Source organism: Balaenoptera ricei, chromosome 8, assembly GCF_028023285.1.
Source record: "Balaenoptera ricei isolate mBalRic1 chromosome 8, mBalRic1.hap2, whole genome shotgun sequence".
Taxonomy (NCBI): Eukaryota; Metazoa; Chordata; class Mammalia; order Artiodactyla; family Balaenopteridae; genus Balaenoptera; species Balaenoptera ricei.
This window is the reverse complement of record NC_082646.1, coordinates 87,884,446-87,901,324: the sequence shown is the minus strand read 5'-3', so window position 1 is coordinate 87,901,324 and position 16,879 is coordinate 87,884,446. Positions and strand designations below refer to the sequence as shown.

General features: G+C 46.5%; 1 protein-coding gene across 8 annotated transcripts in view; it reads right to left on the bottom strand.

Moving 5' to 3' along the window:
• Window positions 1–196: 196 nt before the first annotated feature.
• TCP11L1 (t-complex 11 like 1) overlaps window positions 197–16,879 on the bottom strand; it is a 31,924-nt gene continuing 15,241 nt past the window's right edge. For 7 of the 8 annotated variants that reach the window (XM_059931351.1, XM_059931350.1, XM_059931352.1 and 4 more), the window contains 5 exons: window positions 14,181–14,317; window positions 11,266–11,462; window positions 7,152–7,333; window positions 5,268–5,440; window positions 197–1,852 (listed from right to left, as the gene is read on the bottom strand). In XM_059931351.1, coding sequence (XP_059787334.1) covers window positions 1,650–1,852; window positions 5,268–5,440; window positions 7,152–7,333; window positions 11,266–11,462; window positions 14,181–14,317 — 892 coding nt within the window. In that variant the 3' untranslated portion in view covers window positions 197–1,649. Of the gene's footprint in view, window positions 1,853–3,327; window positions 3,503–5,267; window positions 5,441–7,151; window positions 7,334–11,265; window positions 11,463–14,180; window positions 14,318–16,879 lie in introns of those variants that run through there. The other variant, XM_059931354.1, reaches the window with a different exon arrangement.

Here is a 16,879-nt window from a genome sequence, read left to right as displayed (position 1 = left end):
GAGTTAACTCTTACAAAAGAAAGCAAAATGAAGAAACTTTGAGATTTAGGGAAAATGGCTGCAGGAGCTGGTGACCCACCCTGCATCTGTGAGGGTAACACTCCTCTCCAGCATCCTTGGATGCGGAGGAGGGACCCAAACACTGAGGCTGAGGCAAGCAAGAGTGCTGCCCCCTGGAACCTCATACTCTACAACCAGTGAGCACAGCTGCCACAGCAGCCTTATCTCCAGAAACAATTCCAGAGGTGACCTCATTGAATAAGCTACAAAAGATGTGATTTTGTTCTTTGAAACCTTGGAGGATTTGTCCTTCAGCCTAAACTTTATTAATATGACCTCTGACCCCATAACCCAGCATACATTTCTGACTGCAAGTAAAAATATTAGAAGCAAATACTTGCAGAAATCACATTCCCAGTATAACCTTCACTCCTCTTGAAGCCTCACATCACTACACAGTGTACAGGGTGGATGTTTCCCCAACGCTGTCCCCAGCTCCACCCCAGCCCTCATCAGCTTGGATGAAGGGATTCCTTGCATGATTCTGGCAACTGGAGATCGCCCAACAACTTCATGGCTCTGTTTCTAACAAAACGTCCCTGTCTAAAATACACACAGGCACGTGCGCACATTTTATTTTTTTTAACAGAACAGGTCACCTGTGAGAGCCAAGCTACCCTTTCAGTCACAGGATATGTCAGGAATTCTGGTCACTGAAGTTCCTCAATAAATACCAGGGATTTCCTATAACTTCGTTATCCAAGAAATAAGTGAGCTACCGCTATTTTACCTGAAAACACTTAAATCGAATGCTGGAATTCGAATCCAATCAATACATCTATGTATTGTATCAGAGTGAACTTTTCAGTAAAAACTTTAGACATCTGTCCTCTTCTATATATTACACTAACATATATTTAAAAAAATATTCCTCCTTGACTTTCAAAGCGTGAAAGTCACAGAATTTCCCTTTCTCTAGATCCCACAACTGCTATCATCCAGGCTCAGAAGTAATTTTGTACAAACAAGTAAGCTTTTTAAAATCAAATAACTCTCCTCTAGAACAAAAGGGTTCTGGGGCTCCGGGTAGCCCAGGCAGGGAGAAAGCAATAAATAGTGGGTGCGGGAGGTGTGTGGAGGCAGTAAGACTATATAAAGTCCTTCCAACACAAAATACCTGGAAGGAGGAGGGCTGGGCTGGGCAGGAGAGGGGCAAGGGTCTAAACGCATCACGGCCTGGTTCTGTTCACTCTGGGGTGGCTGTCAGATACTCCTGGGTGTCTGAAAGAAAAACGAGCCAGATGGCACGAAGAGGTCCCAGGCTCCTGGGAGAGACGAGGCAGCTACGATCACGATAGGGTGTGAGTGGAGACACACGGCAATCCACCCGTTAAAAGCTGAGTGCTACCTACAAAACTAACGATAACAAAAAGCTTCTCTGATTTGTAAACTTGCACTCATAAACACAAACCCTCAAAACAGAATTAGGTACATTTTTCAACAAGTCTTTTCAACAGTGATACACAATATTCTTCCTTTTGGCATCAGTGCTGTTAAACAGAAATGTACTAAGCAGCCATTTTCCAAAGCAACACTACAGCTGAGAACAGGTCCAGTGGGTAACACTGCTGCTGTAGGGAGCAGAGGCGTTAGGGTCTGACAAGGATCTTACTGAGGATCGCATCATAGTAGGGACTGAAGACCATCTTGTTATAGTTGACCAGGCGCACGAACTTAATGGCAACTTCCTCCAGCTCTGTTTGAACGGGACCTAATCCCCCTGGGGCTGTGGGCAATGGCTTCTGATGACTGGAGACAAGGTAGGTTTCTAAGAAGGTCAGGACTCGGGAATCTGCGATAGAAAAGAATGCAGTTGTTTGCTTCTTGGTCAGGGTGACTTTACAAGCTTCTATTTATGCTTCAGTTTTCAGCTTAAACATCACCTTTTCGGGAAAGTCTTCCCTGACCATCCTGAGGCACCTCCCACGTCTGAACATTCATCCCATTTGTACTGTACCCACCCCCCCACCGCCACAAAGCTGGTCCGCTCCACGGGGTGGGACCATGCTCATCTTATTCATCATTCTCTCCCCAGCACCCAGCACAGTGCCTGCCATGAGGCCTGGCCACCAGGCAAAGCCCAAAATACACTTGGAAAGCAAGGATAAATGTATGAACGATTAAGGGGAGATTAGGGTGCTGCCAGGTTCTGCTCTCAGAAGAGCAAGGCACACTGAGACCAACATTAGCCATTGTTTAAGATCATATAAAAAGTGGGAGGAAAAATAAAGCAGGAAATGCAAGTTCAAAAAAGAAGAGAAAGGGACTACCCTGGTGGCACAGTGGTTAAGAATCTGCCTGCCAATGCAGGGGACACGGGTTCGAGCCCTGGTCTGGGAAGATCCCACATGCTGCGGAGCAACTAAGCCCACGAGCCACAACTACTGAAGCCCGCGCGCCTAGAGCCTGTGCTCCCCAACAAGAGATGCCACCGCAAGGAGAAGCCCGCGCACCACAACAAAGAGTAGCCCCCCCCTCGCCGCAACTAGAGAAAGCCCGTGCGCAACAACGAAGACCCAATACAGCCAAAAATAAATAAATAAATTTATTTAAAAAAAAGAAGACTCTTGGGCTTCCCTGGTGGCGCAGTGGTTGAGAATCTGCCTGCCAATGCAGGGGACACGGGTTCGAGCCCTGGTCTGGGAAGATCCCACATGCCGCGGAGCAACTGGGCCCGTGAGCCACAACTACTGAGCCTGTGTGTCTGGAGCCTGTGCTCCGCAACAAGAGAGGCCGCGACAGTGAGAGGCCCGCGCACCGCGATGAAGAGTGGCCCCCGCTTGCCACAACTAGAGAAAGCCCTTGCACAGAAACGAAGACCCAACACAGCCAAAAATAAATAATAAATAAATTAATTAATTAACTAAGCACTTTAAAAAAAAAAAAAGAAGACTCCAGCACTATTGGCTTGTGATCTAGATTTTCCCATAAGCCCACATGAAAGAAGCCGAAGCCTCCTTCTCCAAAGCCTGCAATGAAGGCCATGGAGTTGTGGGCAACTTGTCCTACTCTGAGGAATCATTTACTTTGATGGTTCTTTAGCCCACCCCCTGCTATGATATTTTTGCACTTTCCTGTGTACCCTCAGCTGCCAAAAAAGTGTGTGTGCAAGCCGCACCTTGCAGATTTTATTACAAAAGCAATAGCGGCATTTATATTAAATAAGCGTTTTCAAACTTCACACCCACCTCATGCCCTAGGGAACCTTCTCAGGTGCAACTGACTTACATCCTTTGGAGTCCAGTAACACACTTAACTGGCTGTGACTAAACAACCTAGATGACAGGACTAAGGGAGCAGCTTAGTAGCCAGTGGTCTCTTCGCAGCACTTCCCCACATCCCCACCCCGGTTGACAACAATGAGCTTGACAGTCCGAGGGCCCTGCAGCATCAGGAGGGTCCTCCTGAGGGACCTGAAGATGAAACTGTGACTAACGCGGGCCTGGGATGAAATAAAAAAAAGTCATGGCATTAGAAGCACACCCATGTCACTGGTTCAGCCTCTACTCCAACCTAGAATCTGATAACCACAGATCATTCTGCTTTTGCCTGAAGCCTGCTAACTTTTCATTATTTATAAGATGAACATCTATCTGAGTTCATAAAGAAGTTAAGGAAGGACTTTACAATTAATTAAATGACAATAATTTAAAAAATTAAATATTAGATGTATTAGATGTAAAAATTAAATATTAGATGTAGTGAACAGAATCAACCAGTGATGATGGAAAGTAACAGCTCATATAGCAGAGTTATATATATATATATATATATATATATATATATGCCCCCTGCACTGGAAGTGCAGAGTCTTAACCACTGGACCGCCAGGGAAGTCTGGAGTAATATTTTTAATAGCTGCAACTCGTTAGTGAGTCCTCCCTATGTGCTGCCAGGTTCTGCTTAAGCACCTTACATATCTTATCACCTGCAGTCCTCTCAGCAACCCTGCAGGTGTTGGTATTACCCCCTTTTTAGAGATGATGAAACTCAAATATCACGTCACTTGCTCAAGCTACACAGTAAGTGCTTGTAAAGAAAACCCGTCCTAGCCTTGTACTACAGCTATGCTTCTCCCTTACCCTCGCGCCACTACCACATTCAAAACGCTTCTGACTCCAGATCCGGGGGAGAAGGGTCCCCACGCCAAGCAATTCTCTGTGACCCCAGCTGGGCGTCCTACAATTTTACTCAGTTCTGACACTACGTGGAGATAGCCTCAGATCCCACAGGTTAAGGGCTCAGGTCCACGAGACTGCCCCTGACTTCAGAAGCCAATCACAAGGAGGAGGCCCCCAGGTCATCCACAACTTCTGACTTGACTACAAATCGGAGGTTGCCATGACGTCCTCTCCCTTGGATTTTGATGATTTGCTAGAATAGCTCACAGAACTCAGGGAAACGCTTACTTAGGTTTACCAGTTTATTAAATAATAAAGGATCTGATAAAGGATACAAATGAAGAGTCGGAAGAAGCCATACATAGGGTGAGGTCGGCGAAAGTCCCGAGGGCAAGAGCTTCTGTTCTCGCAGAGCTGGGGCGCACCACCCGTCCACTACACGGATGTGTTCAGCAAACCAGAAGCTCTCCAAACCTTGTACTTTTGGGACTTCTGTGAAGGTTTCATCATGTAGGCATTTCTAGCCCCTCTCCTCTCTCTGGAGGATGGAGGGCGGGGCTGAAAGTTCCAAGCTTCTAATCATGGCTTGGTCTTTCGGGTGACCAGCCCCCCACCCAGGAGCCCATCAAGAGTCACCTACTCAGAACGCAAGACACTCCCAGCACCCAGGAAACTCCAAAGGATGTAGGAGCTCCGGGTCAGGAGCCAAGGTCAAAGACCAAACACCAGAACAAAAGATGCCCCTAGCGCTCTTACCACTGAGGAAACTACCAGAGTTTCAGGAGCTCTGTGCCAGGAGCCAGGGGCAGAGACCAATATATTGTTTCCCGCCACCTCACAGTGCTGGACGGAGCAGGGTTCTGAACCAAGACCGGTGATTGCAAAGCCAGAGCCCTCAGGACAGTGATGGCTGCCTAGTCACTTGGCCAAAGCTTCGGGTCGCCCTGATTGCACTATGGTGAATAATCACTCTCTCTTCACTCACTGGCACTCGTAATCCATCAAACCCTTCTAGATGTCCGCAGAGGGGCCTGTCTGCCAGCCCATCACAGGCATATCCCTGGTCCCGCCTTCGCCCAAACGTACCCACGATCCTGCGGATGGGGTTGTCAGGACTGGCCACGGCCTGGATCTGGCCCTTGAGCACGGCCTCCTTGTCCGTGGTGAGGGGGCTGAACCCGCACAGGGAAAGGCAGCTGCTCACCTCCAGGCAGACTTTCTCCCCAACGGTAGTCAGGGCATCCTCCAGATGGAAGGAGCTTGAGCAGAGAAGGGAAGGAGAAGCCAGTGAAGAAAGGGCCCATCAACAAAGTGCACATCCACCCCCCCTCCCAGCCCCCGCTTGGGGAGAGTCACAGCGACCAATTCACAGACTGATGGGTTCAAGGGGAAAACTGTGCCTCTTCCCTGCCCCGAACCCCTCAGACTGCATCCATCCAACTCAGGGGACTTTGTCTCTCTACCCGTCTCTCTCTGCCAGAAAGAACAGTGGCAAGGGGAGGGCTCAGGTTATGCCTGGTCTAACAATCTAAAAGCTAACTTCTTGCTAGCATCTGAGTGGTGAAATAACCCTGGAACTGACTTAGGACTACCTTGGACACCTCTGGAGCAACACACCAGAAACCAGAAATGTGGTAGCCGTGGGACGGAGTGGGAGAGAAACTTTTCATTGGATACTACTTTGTCCCTTTAGGCTTTTGAAACACAGTGTATTAACGACTTTCAAAGAACAAATAAAATTGAAATCTAAAAGTTAAAATTCACACCTCGATTCCCTGGGGCTCCTGGGCTCCCCTGGATTCTCTGTGGAGAGCCCTTGTGCTGGTGGGCGTTGTCTGAGAAGGCAATTGCCTTGGTCCTGGATCTAGAGGCTGTGTACAGTAGAATGAGTGGGAGCAAATGTGAGAGCCCCAGGACTTGCTGCTGGGGCCAGGGTGGACAAGGCAGGGCTGGCCTCCCAAGGAAGCGCCGGACAGGCCCTCCTCCTCAGTAGCTTTGACAGAGCAGTTTTACTGGAGGGGGACCTAGGTGACAGCCCAGGGCTACACCTGTGCAAGGGCCTCAGGCCAGGCCTCGCCTCAGCAAACACCCTGCAGGCCTGAGTCAAGACTGTTGAGCCCCAGGTCACAACTCGTGGACACGCCCCTCATCGCACTGAACACATGCAGGCTGTGTGCAAACTCAGCAGCCAATTCTTCCACTTTGTAAGGAGGAGGAGAAGGTTTGGGGACATTCCACTTGAAGAATCCTCTGAGGTGGACGTTGTCAGATACAGGTTTACTTAGAAACATTCAAAAATATTCTATATGCTGGAAACCACGTAAATCACCTAATCTGATTTCACTGCAGAAGCACTTGCCCTCACACAAGTGTGGATTGGTGCTGGTTGATAAATAATCCATTTACACTCAGTACAAAATGTCTATGAGGAGTGTGCAAAGGGCAGAAAACTTTAATCACATTCACACACTCTGGAGGAATGCAGCTTGTTTCTTATTTGACCTTTCCCTAGGACTGTGTTGACCAAACTATTAGTTGATTATGAAAGCAATTCACTGGGTAGCAACCAGTATTTTTTTTCTTTTTAATGGAACAAGAATAGAATAGAAATATCAGGAAGTATTAAGGACAGTTGGGTAAGTTTCACTTTGTCAAGTTTTTATTGCAGTTACATGTGTGTCCAAGTATGCACCGTAACCACAGAAGGTGAATTTCTCACTATGCGTCCTGGTCACAAACATTTGAAAGCCACTGTCCTAGAGCCTCGCTAATCAGCCCTGGAGCGGACTCTAACCTTGACCGTGTGACCCTGAGTAAATCCTGCGCTGCACTGCCAGGTTTCCTCAGTCTCTGGCGAGTTTCCCCGATTCTGCCTTACACCGCAGACCCCCGCTTCAGTCTGCTCCCTGCCCCCCGCTGCCTCCCACCATCTGTTGAAGGCCCTGGTCGCCACAGCTCTCCGTCACTTACGGCAGATGCATATCTGTGAGCAGAATCTTCACAATCATCTTGAGTTTCTCAGCGAAGTCGGCCTGGCTGGAAATTCCTGGGGCTGCCATGCTGAACGTGACCAGCAATACGGCCCCCAGGACGGTCAGCTGCTCCAGCTGGAGCTGGAACTCTTGGAAGCGAGAAAGGTCCATCAAAACTGTCTGCAATGAATAAAACAGAAATCATCCTGAGCTGCAGGTTCGGGCTGTGACCGGCAGAGGGCAGTGGGGCCGCAGCCCATACGGAGGCCTCTGAAGTTCCCCTGAGGATTTTCTAGTCCTTTCAGAGCCGGCCATAAGGGAGTCAGGTGTGAATTCTTCCACCACAGCGCCCCTCTCCCTTAGGAAGGCTGCAGTACAACATGAGCCAGACTGGGTGTAAACCCAGACTTCATCATTTAATAGCAGCACAACCTCATGCAGGTTTCTTCAACTCTCTGAGCCCTAGGCAAAATGGGGATTCCTCCTTCACAGTGCTGTTTTAAAGATGAAAAAAAGGGAGAGGGATAAGCTGGGAGACTGGGATTGACAATATACACTCTATATAAAATAGATAACTATTAAGGACCTACTGCATAGCACAGGGAACGCTACTCAATACTCTGTAATGACCTATATGGGAAAAGAATCTAAAAAAGAGTAGATATATGTACATGTATAACTGATTCACTTTGCTGTACAGCAGAAAGTTAACACAACACTGTAAATCAATTATATTCCAATAAAAATTAAAAAGAAAGAAAGAAAGAAAGATGAAAAAAGACCATGTATATAAAGTGGCTGGGACTTCCCTGGTGGCGCAGTGAGAATCTGCCTGCCAATGCTGGGGACACGGGTTCGATCCCTGGTCCAGGAAGATCCTACAGGCCATGGAGCAACTAAGCCCATGAGCCACAACTACTGAGCCTGCGCTCTAGAGCCCAGGAGCCACAACTACTGAGCCCACGCGCGGCACCTACTGAAGCCCGCGTGCTCTAGAGCCCGTGCTCCACAACGAGAAGCCACCGCAGTGAGAAGCCCGCGCACCACAATGAAGAGCAGCCTCTGCTCGCCACAATTAGAGAAAGCCCGCGTGCAGCAATGAAGACCCAACGCAGCCATAAACAAATAAATAAATAAATGTATTAAAAAAAGAAAGATAATAATAAAGTGGCTGGCAGAGCCAGCACTCAATAAATAGGAATTACATCATTAGACGGGAAAGAGTAATGAGGTACACAGGGGGCCAACTCATCCCAGTTTTTCCGGGCGTGGCCTGGTTTAAAAACTGAAACTCCCAAGGCCTGTGAACACTACCCCCTCCCCACTCCCATTCCCAGTCCTGGGCCAACCAGACAACCAGCCACCCCATCCAGGGCACAGGAGGGAAGGAGGGGAGAAATACACTTATTCACCTCAGTATCCCCCTCAGTATCCAGCACAAAGGAGGCTCTCAAGAACTGGGGCGTGAATAAAGAAAGAGAAAAATGAACGATAAGGAGAAAAATGAACGATAAGTAGAAAAAGTAGGAATGACAGATAACACCTGGAAAGTAGTCAGTGAGTGAATTTCCATGACGGCGTCCCTGTGTTACAGACAGGCCCAGGCCCTGCCAGGCCAAAGTCCCCTGTGTGGGGTGAGGTAAAGGGAAGTGGAAAGGCTGAGGAGATATGACTTCTGATCTGAGTTTTTACAGATTAATCAAATAAACTTTAAGGACCAGTCTTGCTGTACGAAACTGACACACCAAATCAAGACATTAACAATGTGGAGCCTTAGCCCAGAATTCTCCCTAAGAAGTAAAAACCATCTTTGAAGGGAGACTCCTCTATTGTTAAACAGAGAGGCTTTACCAGTCTCTTTTTTGACTTCATTTTGTTACAGGGCAGCATCCTTGCTTTGTGGCCTCCTAGCAGTATGCCGTACTTGGGTTTAGGACGCAAAGGATTTCCAAGGATCAATTCTGAGAGTAGACATCTGTCCCCAGTGAAAACACCATTTTCCCCAAGGCTTTTTTTTTTTTTTTTAAAGCTTAAATCTTGAGTGTTACATCTTTTTTTTTTTTTTTAAACTTTGGGTTTATTTATTTATTTATTTATTTATTTATGGCTGTGTTGGGTCTTCGTTTCTGTGCGAGGGCTTTCTCTAGTTGCAGCAAGCGGGGGCCACTCTTCATCGCGGTGCGCGGGCCTCTCATTATCGCGGCCTCTCTTGTTGTGGAGCACAGGCTCCAAACGCGCAGGCTCAGTAATTGTGGCTCACGGGCCTAGTTGCTCCGCAGCATGTGGGATCTTCCCAGACCAGGGCTCGAACCCATGTCCCCTGCATTGGCAGGCAGATTCTCAACCACTGTGCCACCAGGGAAGTCCCCCACGTCTATTTTTTAAGAGAAATGTCTGCAGGAGAGAGGAGAGAGCATGTCACTCTGCAGGAAGGAAGCTCCCCATCCCCACTTCAATACCCCCTTTAGAGCCTGCTCTGGCACAAAACAGGGAACTCAGAGGCAAGAGGTGAAACCTTAGGCTCACAACATCTCAAAAAGAAAAATAAGGAACTGAGAAAGAAACTTAGAGAAGTAGCAGGATCTGAGGCTAGAGATAAGAAGCCTGAGTGCCCTTAAAAAAGAGGGGGAGTCTAGACGCCAAACCAGCTATTTGCTGGGGGGATCCCCCGTTAGTCATCTCCTTAAAGGACTCCTGCAGTTAGAAGCACTTACTACGAAAAACATACAAAGCAAAAAAATATTGCTCTGGGCTTCCCTGGTGGCGCAGTGGTTAGGAATCCGCCTGCCAATGCAGGGGACACGGGTTCAAGCCCTGGTCCGGGAAGATCCCACATGCCGCGGAGCAACGAAGCCCGTGTACCACAACTACTGAAGCCCACGTGCCTAAAGCCCGCGAGCCACAGCTAGAGAAAGCCCGCACGCAGCAACAAAGACACAACGCAGCCAAAATTAAATAAATAAAATAAATAAATAAATTTAAAAATATGTATATTGCTCTGCATGGAAGGGGAAGAAGTTTCTTTAGATAAAACTGAAAAGCACCGTCACTGTTAGGGTTTTCATCAAGATGAGTAAAAACAGGACAGAAGCTCGGCAGCACAAATTAGAAGCCCCATACACTGCTGGTGGGACTGTAAAATGAGGCAGGCACTTTGGAAAATAGTCTGGCAGTTCCTTAGAATGTTAAACTTAAGAGTCACCACGTGACCCAGCAATTCTAATCCTAGGTACATACCCAAGAGAACTGAGAACACATGGCCACACAAAAACTTGTACACAAATATTCAGAGCAGCACAATTCACAACAGCCCAAAAGTAGCCCATCAGTTGTCCATCAACTGATGAATGAATAAAGCAAAATGGGGTATAGCCATACAATGGAATATTATTCAGCCTTGAAAAGAAATGCTGCCACAAACAACATCGTGGATGAACCTTGAAGATATTATACTAAGTGAAATAAGCGAGTCACAAAAGGACAAATACTGTGTGATTTCACTCACATGAGGTAGCTAAAGTAGTCAGGTTCAGAAACACAGAGGAACCGGGGGAGGGAAGAATGAGGAGTTAGTGTTTAAAGGGTACTGGGTTCCAATCTGTTCCATGAATGGGTGGCTGTGATGGCCGCAGAGTCATGTGAACGTACTTAGTGCCACTAAACTGTACACTTAAAAATGGTACATTTTATGCTGTGTATATTTTAACACAATAAAAAAGACTTAAAAAGAATGAAGTACTGATTTATGCTACAACATGGATGGACTTCATGCTAAGAAGCCAGACACAAATGGCCAATATTGCATGATTCCGTTTAAACGAATAGTCCAGAATAGGCCAAATCCATAGAGACATAAAGAAGATTAATGGTTGCCAGGGGGTGGGGGGAGGGTTGTGACCGCTAATGGGTACAGGGCTTCTTTCTGGGTGACGGAAATGTTCTGAAATTAAACAGTGGTAATGGAAGCGTAACTCTGTGAATGTACTAAAAACCAGTGAATTATACAACTTATAAGGGAGATTTTTCTGGTATGTGAATTGTAACTATTATTTTTTTTAAAGTTCAGCAGCACAAAAAAGAAATGAGCAGTCAGACTGCTCTGGAGCACCTACTTCAGGGAAAGGTCTGTGGAGGTGGTCCCACTTCAGAAGCTTCAGGTATGCATAATTCTGGACAGCAACAGGATCTGGCCCGGGACCGTCCCCAGAGCCAGAGGCCTCTCCCACAGCCGGCAGGGCATTTCTACACTTCTGATTCATAAGGTCATCTGCGGCTTCTTCCAGCCACTGGGTGACAAAGTCCAGAGAATCTGTGAAAAGCAAGGCTTCGAACATTACTGGAACGCTCTGGATGGATGCTTCCCAGAATTACTTTAGGGAAGATCATCCTGGAACTGTGGTAAAGTATAAAGTACGGACTTTGGAATCAAATAGGCCTCGGTTCACGTCACAAGATTGCCAGTTACCAGCTGAGTGTTCTTAGATACGTCATAGTCAGTCTGACTATCAAGATTCTTAATACAAAGAAATGTCCACCACCACCTCACTGGCTGCTGTGAGGACTAACCACGACAGTGGATATAAATGCCACCTCGGATGTTCGACAGACCTCCACTCTCTTCTCTCCTACCCTGGCCACTCCTGCATGATACGTGGCTGGAAGCTCTGATAGCTCCAGCTCAGTGAGATGCAAAAATTCTTGCCCAGAGACAGATGGGATGAGACACTGACTAGAGTTTCCCAGTGTAAAGTATCCTCCACACTGAAGATGAGGCTTGTCCTTGTCTAGATCTTAGTCTCGTATCAATCTGGTTTACTTTCAGCCTTGCGGTGGCGGGGAGGGGTAAGTTCTGTCCCGTGTTTGACGCATACTGTGCAGTGTTTGGAGCACTGCAGGGGGTGGGGGGAACCTCAATTGTCTTTCATCCGCCAGCATGCTTCCCCTACTTTTCTAAGCTGAATAACGCACCAGGGACTCTGAGGGACACGAGAGAGAGAAGATGAGGTTTCTGTCCACAGTGTCTGAGCAAACACCCCTCTGACAGGGCCTGGAATAGGTGGCAGCCCTGCCAGTGGCGGCCACCTTAAAACAAAACGGGCAGCCGAGGGCACGGCTGGAGTCCACTCTTCACCGCTGCAACAGGACACACCTCTGGTTCTGCCCACATGCTGATCACGCCGAGCTCTTGGTTCCGAGCTTCGTTCTCCCTTCAGCCTCTGCAGACAGCATTCTGTAGGCGGCCAGCTCTGGAAAACCTCGGCTTTCATGCCGTGAGAGATAAGCACTAGACTCGGACCAGCTCAGCGCCTGGGCCCCGGCTGTCCGCACCTGGCCCTCCTACAAAGGCTCTTCAGCCTGTAAACTGCAACCCTGGTTTCTCCTGAGGGGCAGTAAAATACCGGTTGAGAAAGGGAGCTGTGTGGTCATCAATTCTGATCAAAAATCTCAAAATCTGGGGACTTCCGTGGCGGTCCAGTGGTTAAGACTCTGAGCTCCCAATGCAGGGGGCACAGGTTTGATCCCTGGTCAGGGAACTAAGATCCTGCATGCCGCCTGGCACAGCCAAAATAAAAAAAAAACCTCTCAAAATCTCTTACCACATCTGTAAAACTGGTTTAAAAAATAGTGCCTACCTCATAGGCTTACTATGAGGTCACCTATGGCAACACAGGTACACCCTTGACACAAGCCTAGTACACAGTAAACACTAACCAATCTTCTAGTACTGCTCCTTCAACTCTGCCCTTTCTTGACTCCTCCTGGCCCTCAGGACCAGTTCCAACTTCTCTGCCTGGGGCTGGATGAGCAACTGCTGACCTGATTCTGGTCAGGCAACACAATCTATCCAGAGACTGCCATTTTCATTTTGTGACCCACAAACTTAGAGGCTAAACGGAACTCGTAATAAATTGGAACTGAAGACTGCAATTCACTTAGAACATCAGCTGCCAGTGCAGAGACCAAAAAAGCACCCTAGAAATGAAACATAGTTTGGATTCTAATTTATCTGTTTCCTGCAGTCATCTGAGAGGTTCATAAAAATGAGACTTTTTCTGGGTACGAAACCAGAAGATTTATGCATATAGAAGAGAAGCAAAGTGAAATTTCTTGACGTACCTCATAGAGGGGAGAAAAGTGAGCTAAATAGTCCTAAGAAGTTTGTCATGTTTTTAAAACCAAGGCCAAGTATACAATTCACCTCAAACTGGTGTCTTCATAAAAACCCATTTAATTTAGGACTTCTTTTTTTAAATTTCTGTTCTCCTCTCCTACTTATAGTTCTCTTGCTTGTCAACTAAGTTTTCAGGGCCTAACATCTTGTGCTTTTCTGTCTTCAAATTAGACTACTCCTGAAACAGGAGGGAAGGGGGCAGGGCACAACCTTTGAAAGAACGACATAGCCCGAGGACATGACATAAACTGACTAGAACCAAATGGGCCCAAGATGGCGGACACTTCCACTAGACCTTGTGCCTCAGTATACACATCAGCAAGCTAAATGACACATCCACAGGTGCCATGACAGTTCCAAGGCCAACCATAAGGATCAAAAAGTAGGTGGTGGCCCAATTCCTGGAAGTCACCGCCCCTTCCTGAAATAGCTGGAATACTCCTCCCACTCATTAGCCTATAAATTACCCACCCCTATAAAAACTGACAACCCCATACCCTGGTGCTTTCTCACCTTCTGAGATGGCCCATACTCTGTCTGCAGAGTGTTTCTCTCTAAATAAATCCACTTCTTACCCATCACTTTGTCTCTCACTGAATTCTTTCTGCGATGAGATATCAAGAACCTGAGCTTCATTAAGTCCTGAAACCAAGTGTGTGATCTCAGTTGGAAGACCGTGGGTTTTGGCTGGGTTTGAGTCCCAGCACGTGGGTTCAAGTCCCAATCTGAGGTGCATGGTTTCACTCTCATACTAAATTCTCATTTTGTTTTGAAAATATCATTATGCGGCAAGCTACAGCCACTAAAATGAAAAAACACAGACAACGAACAGGCACCACAAAACATTAAACATACTTGGCTGCTTCTCCAAAAACTCTTGAAACTGCTTCCTTTCATATTCAACTGACTGCTGCATGAGATGTGGCCTAATGCTACTGACAGCAAAGTTTGCCATGTCCACTTTCATTAGGTCCAACACGGAAAAAATTGCCCTGAAAGAGATAAAAGGATTTATCACTGGGCACTTGTAAAAGTAAACACTGCTGTTAAAAAAAATGAAGTGAGCTGATTTGAGACAGTTTTTTAATCTCAGAAAGGGTGGCAAGAAAAGTTGGAGAAGCCATGAGAACGCAGATTAAAAAAAACAAATTTAGAAGAAAGGACTGCAAATTTTTAAGCTGCTCTCTGTCCCACCCTTGCCCCTAGGCAAACATCACTTCCCCCACTGCCTGTCAGGCCCAGAGCTCATTCTTTGGCTCTGGGTCAGCGCTCTTGGCGGCCGCAAAGGAAGGACGGCCCCAGACCGGAGGTTAAGAGCAGAGAGTTCACCACCTGGTCTCCATGCTCACACAGGTTAACATGTTCACGGCAGGTTTTATGCTCTAGCTCTCATGGCATAATTGCTAGTTCACACTCTGAATGTAACCGATGGGCAGACGTGACGCAATGCCGAGGATGCCTTCCATACCATGCCTGTCACATACCAGCAGCACTCTTACCAGAGGTCGGGAGCTGCTAAGTGACCTACTTGCAGAAGGTGGATAAGAACCCAAGGTGCAGGTTTAGGTGTAGTCCTACACAGAGGTAAGAACAGGATCAAATGTCCTCCCAGTCCCCTGATGCCCTTTGGGACTGACTGAACATCGTATGACAGAATAAATTCACCCACACATAAGGTGATATGTATGGGAAAGGATACACATCTGAGGAACAACTCAGGGCCCCTCAGCCTGCCACTCTGTCCCTCTCCCAAATGCGTGGGGCAGCCCACTTTCTGGAGGGTGTTCTGCCTCTCCTTTGAGCATTCCCAAAGTCCCCTAAATCCACCTACTGGAAACCAGAGACTATTGGAGACTGCCAAGTGGCAGACCACTGACTGGAAGTAACCCACAATCATGTTTTATGCTCACAGTGTTTTTAAAAGCCAGGATTTCTAGCTTCTCTTGAAAAATCAAAAGATCTGGCAACCCGGGCCCAAACTCCATCACGACTACAGTCGGCTGGCACTAAGCGGCCACCGTGGCCTCCTTCAGATAGGGTGTATACTCCCAGGTTACCACTTTCCCCAGTCCCTTCTCTTTCCAGTAGGAATCTGAGTTAGGTTGAGTTTGCTACCAGCTATTTCCCCAGAGGACTCTCTTCCAAGGAATTCCTCATTTAACTTGGCTGATTTTGAGCTCTTACCGACTATATTATTTCTAATGTCTAGCACCGTGCCTAGCACATAAGAGGTAAGAGCTTGTTGAATGAATGAACAAATCAATAACTATATTTAGGCAGTCTTTGCAACATGCTCTCTCTAAACCCTGAGGGAACCTGACAATGAAGGGCATTTTTCTATGTAATGAACATTGACAGCATAATGATATCAAGAAGGCTAGAGATTAAACTTTTTTTACTTATAAAACTTTTGGAAAGCAACTTGGTAACATGCAATGAGTCTTAAAACTGTTCACATCCTCTGACACAGTAATCCCATTTTAAGAACCTATCTTTAGGAAATAACCTAAAATAAAGAAAAAAGTTTTGTGCAGAGATGTGCACTGCAGGGTTAAATACTAAATAACTATACATAATCTAATTGTCCATCTTAACAGAGAAACAGTTAATCATATCTATGTGAATGAATATTTTGCAGCCACTGAAAATGCTTATGGAGAGTTTAAAAAAGTAACGTAATGTAAGTTGGTCATAAAAGGGCAATGCAAGAGATCCTTGTGGTGTTGGAACTGTTCAGTATCTTGAGTGTGGTGGTGGATATTCAAACTTAGGTGATAAAATTGTATAAAAGTTACTATACATAAACATATACATGTGTATACAGGAAATCTAAAAGAGATCAGTGGACTGTATCAGTGTCAACACCCTGGTTCTGATAGTTTTGCGATGTCACCACTTGGAGAAGCTGGATAAAGTGTACTGTATTATTTCTTACAACTCCATGTGAATATATAATTATCTCAATGATACTTTCAATGAAAAAATAAGTGAAATAATTAGGGTGTAATGTTAACAAAAAAAAGTCAGGCTTGCAGTGCCCACCGGGAGGTCTTCTTTGGTTCAGCTGAAGTCAGACTCACAAGACGACAATAAGCCACAGGTTTGGCACCATCTATTCACACAGCTTGCCAACGGGGCGGCACCAAGCACTCCTCTTCAAGAAGAGTTACAATACAGTCATGAACAGACAACTCAGAAATGTGGGAGCACCCTGACTTAAAAGCTCATAATCTCCACAGCATGCCTTCTAGGGTCTCTATGGGGGGCATGCCCAGTTATAAAAGTTTCCCCACTCACGGAAGCATCAAGTATGATGTGCCATCGAGTATTTATAGTTCATTATCATTTCTTTCTGTCTAGATGCAATTTACCAGTTAGAGGTCATTTTCCCCATAAGCAATGTTACCTAGTAGTATTTTGATACATAACACCTTCATCTGTTTACAGGAAAACAGTTAAGCAGTTAACCAAACGTCAAATTCTCAGGCAGCATCATGTCAATCCTTTGCCGATATTAGCATATAAATTATATAAATTTGATCACAATTGTATAC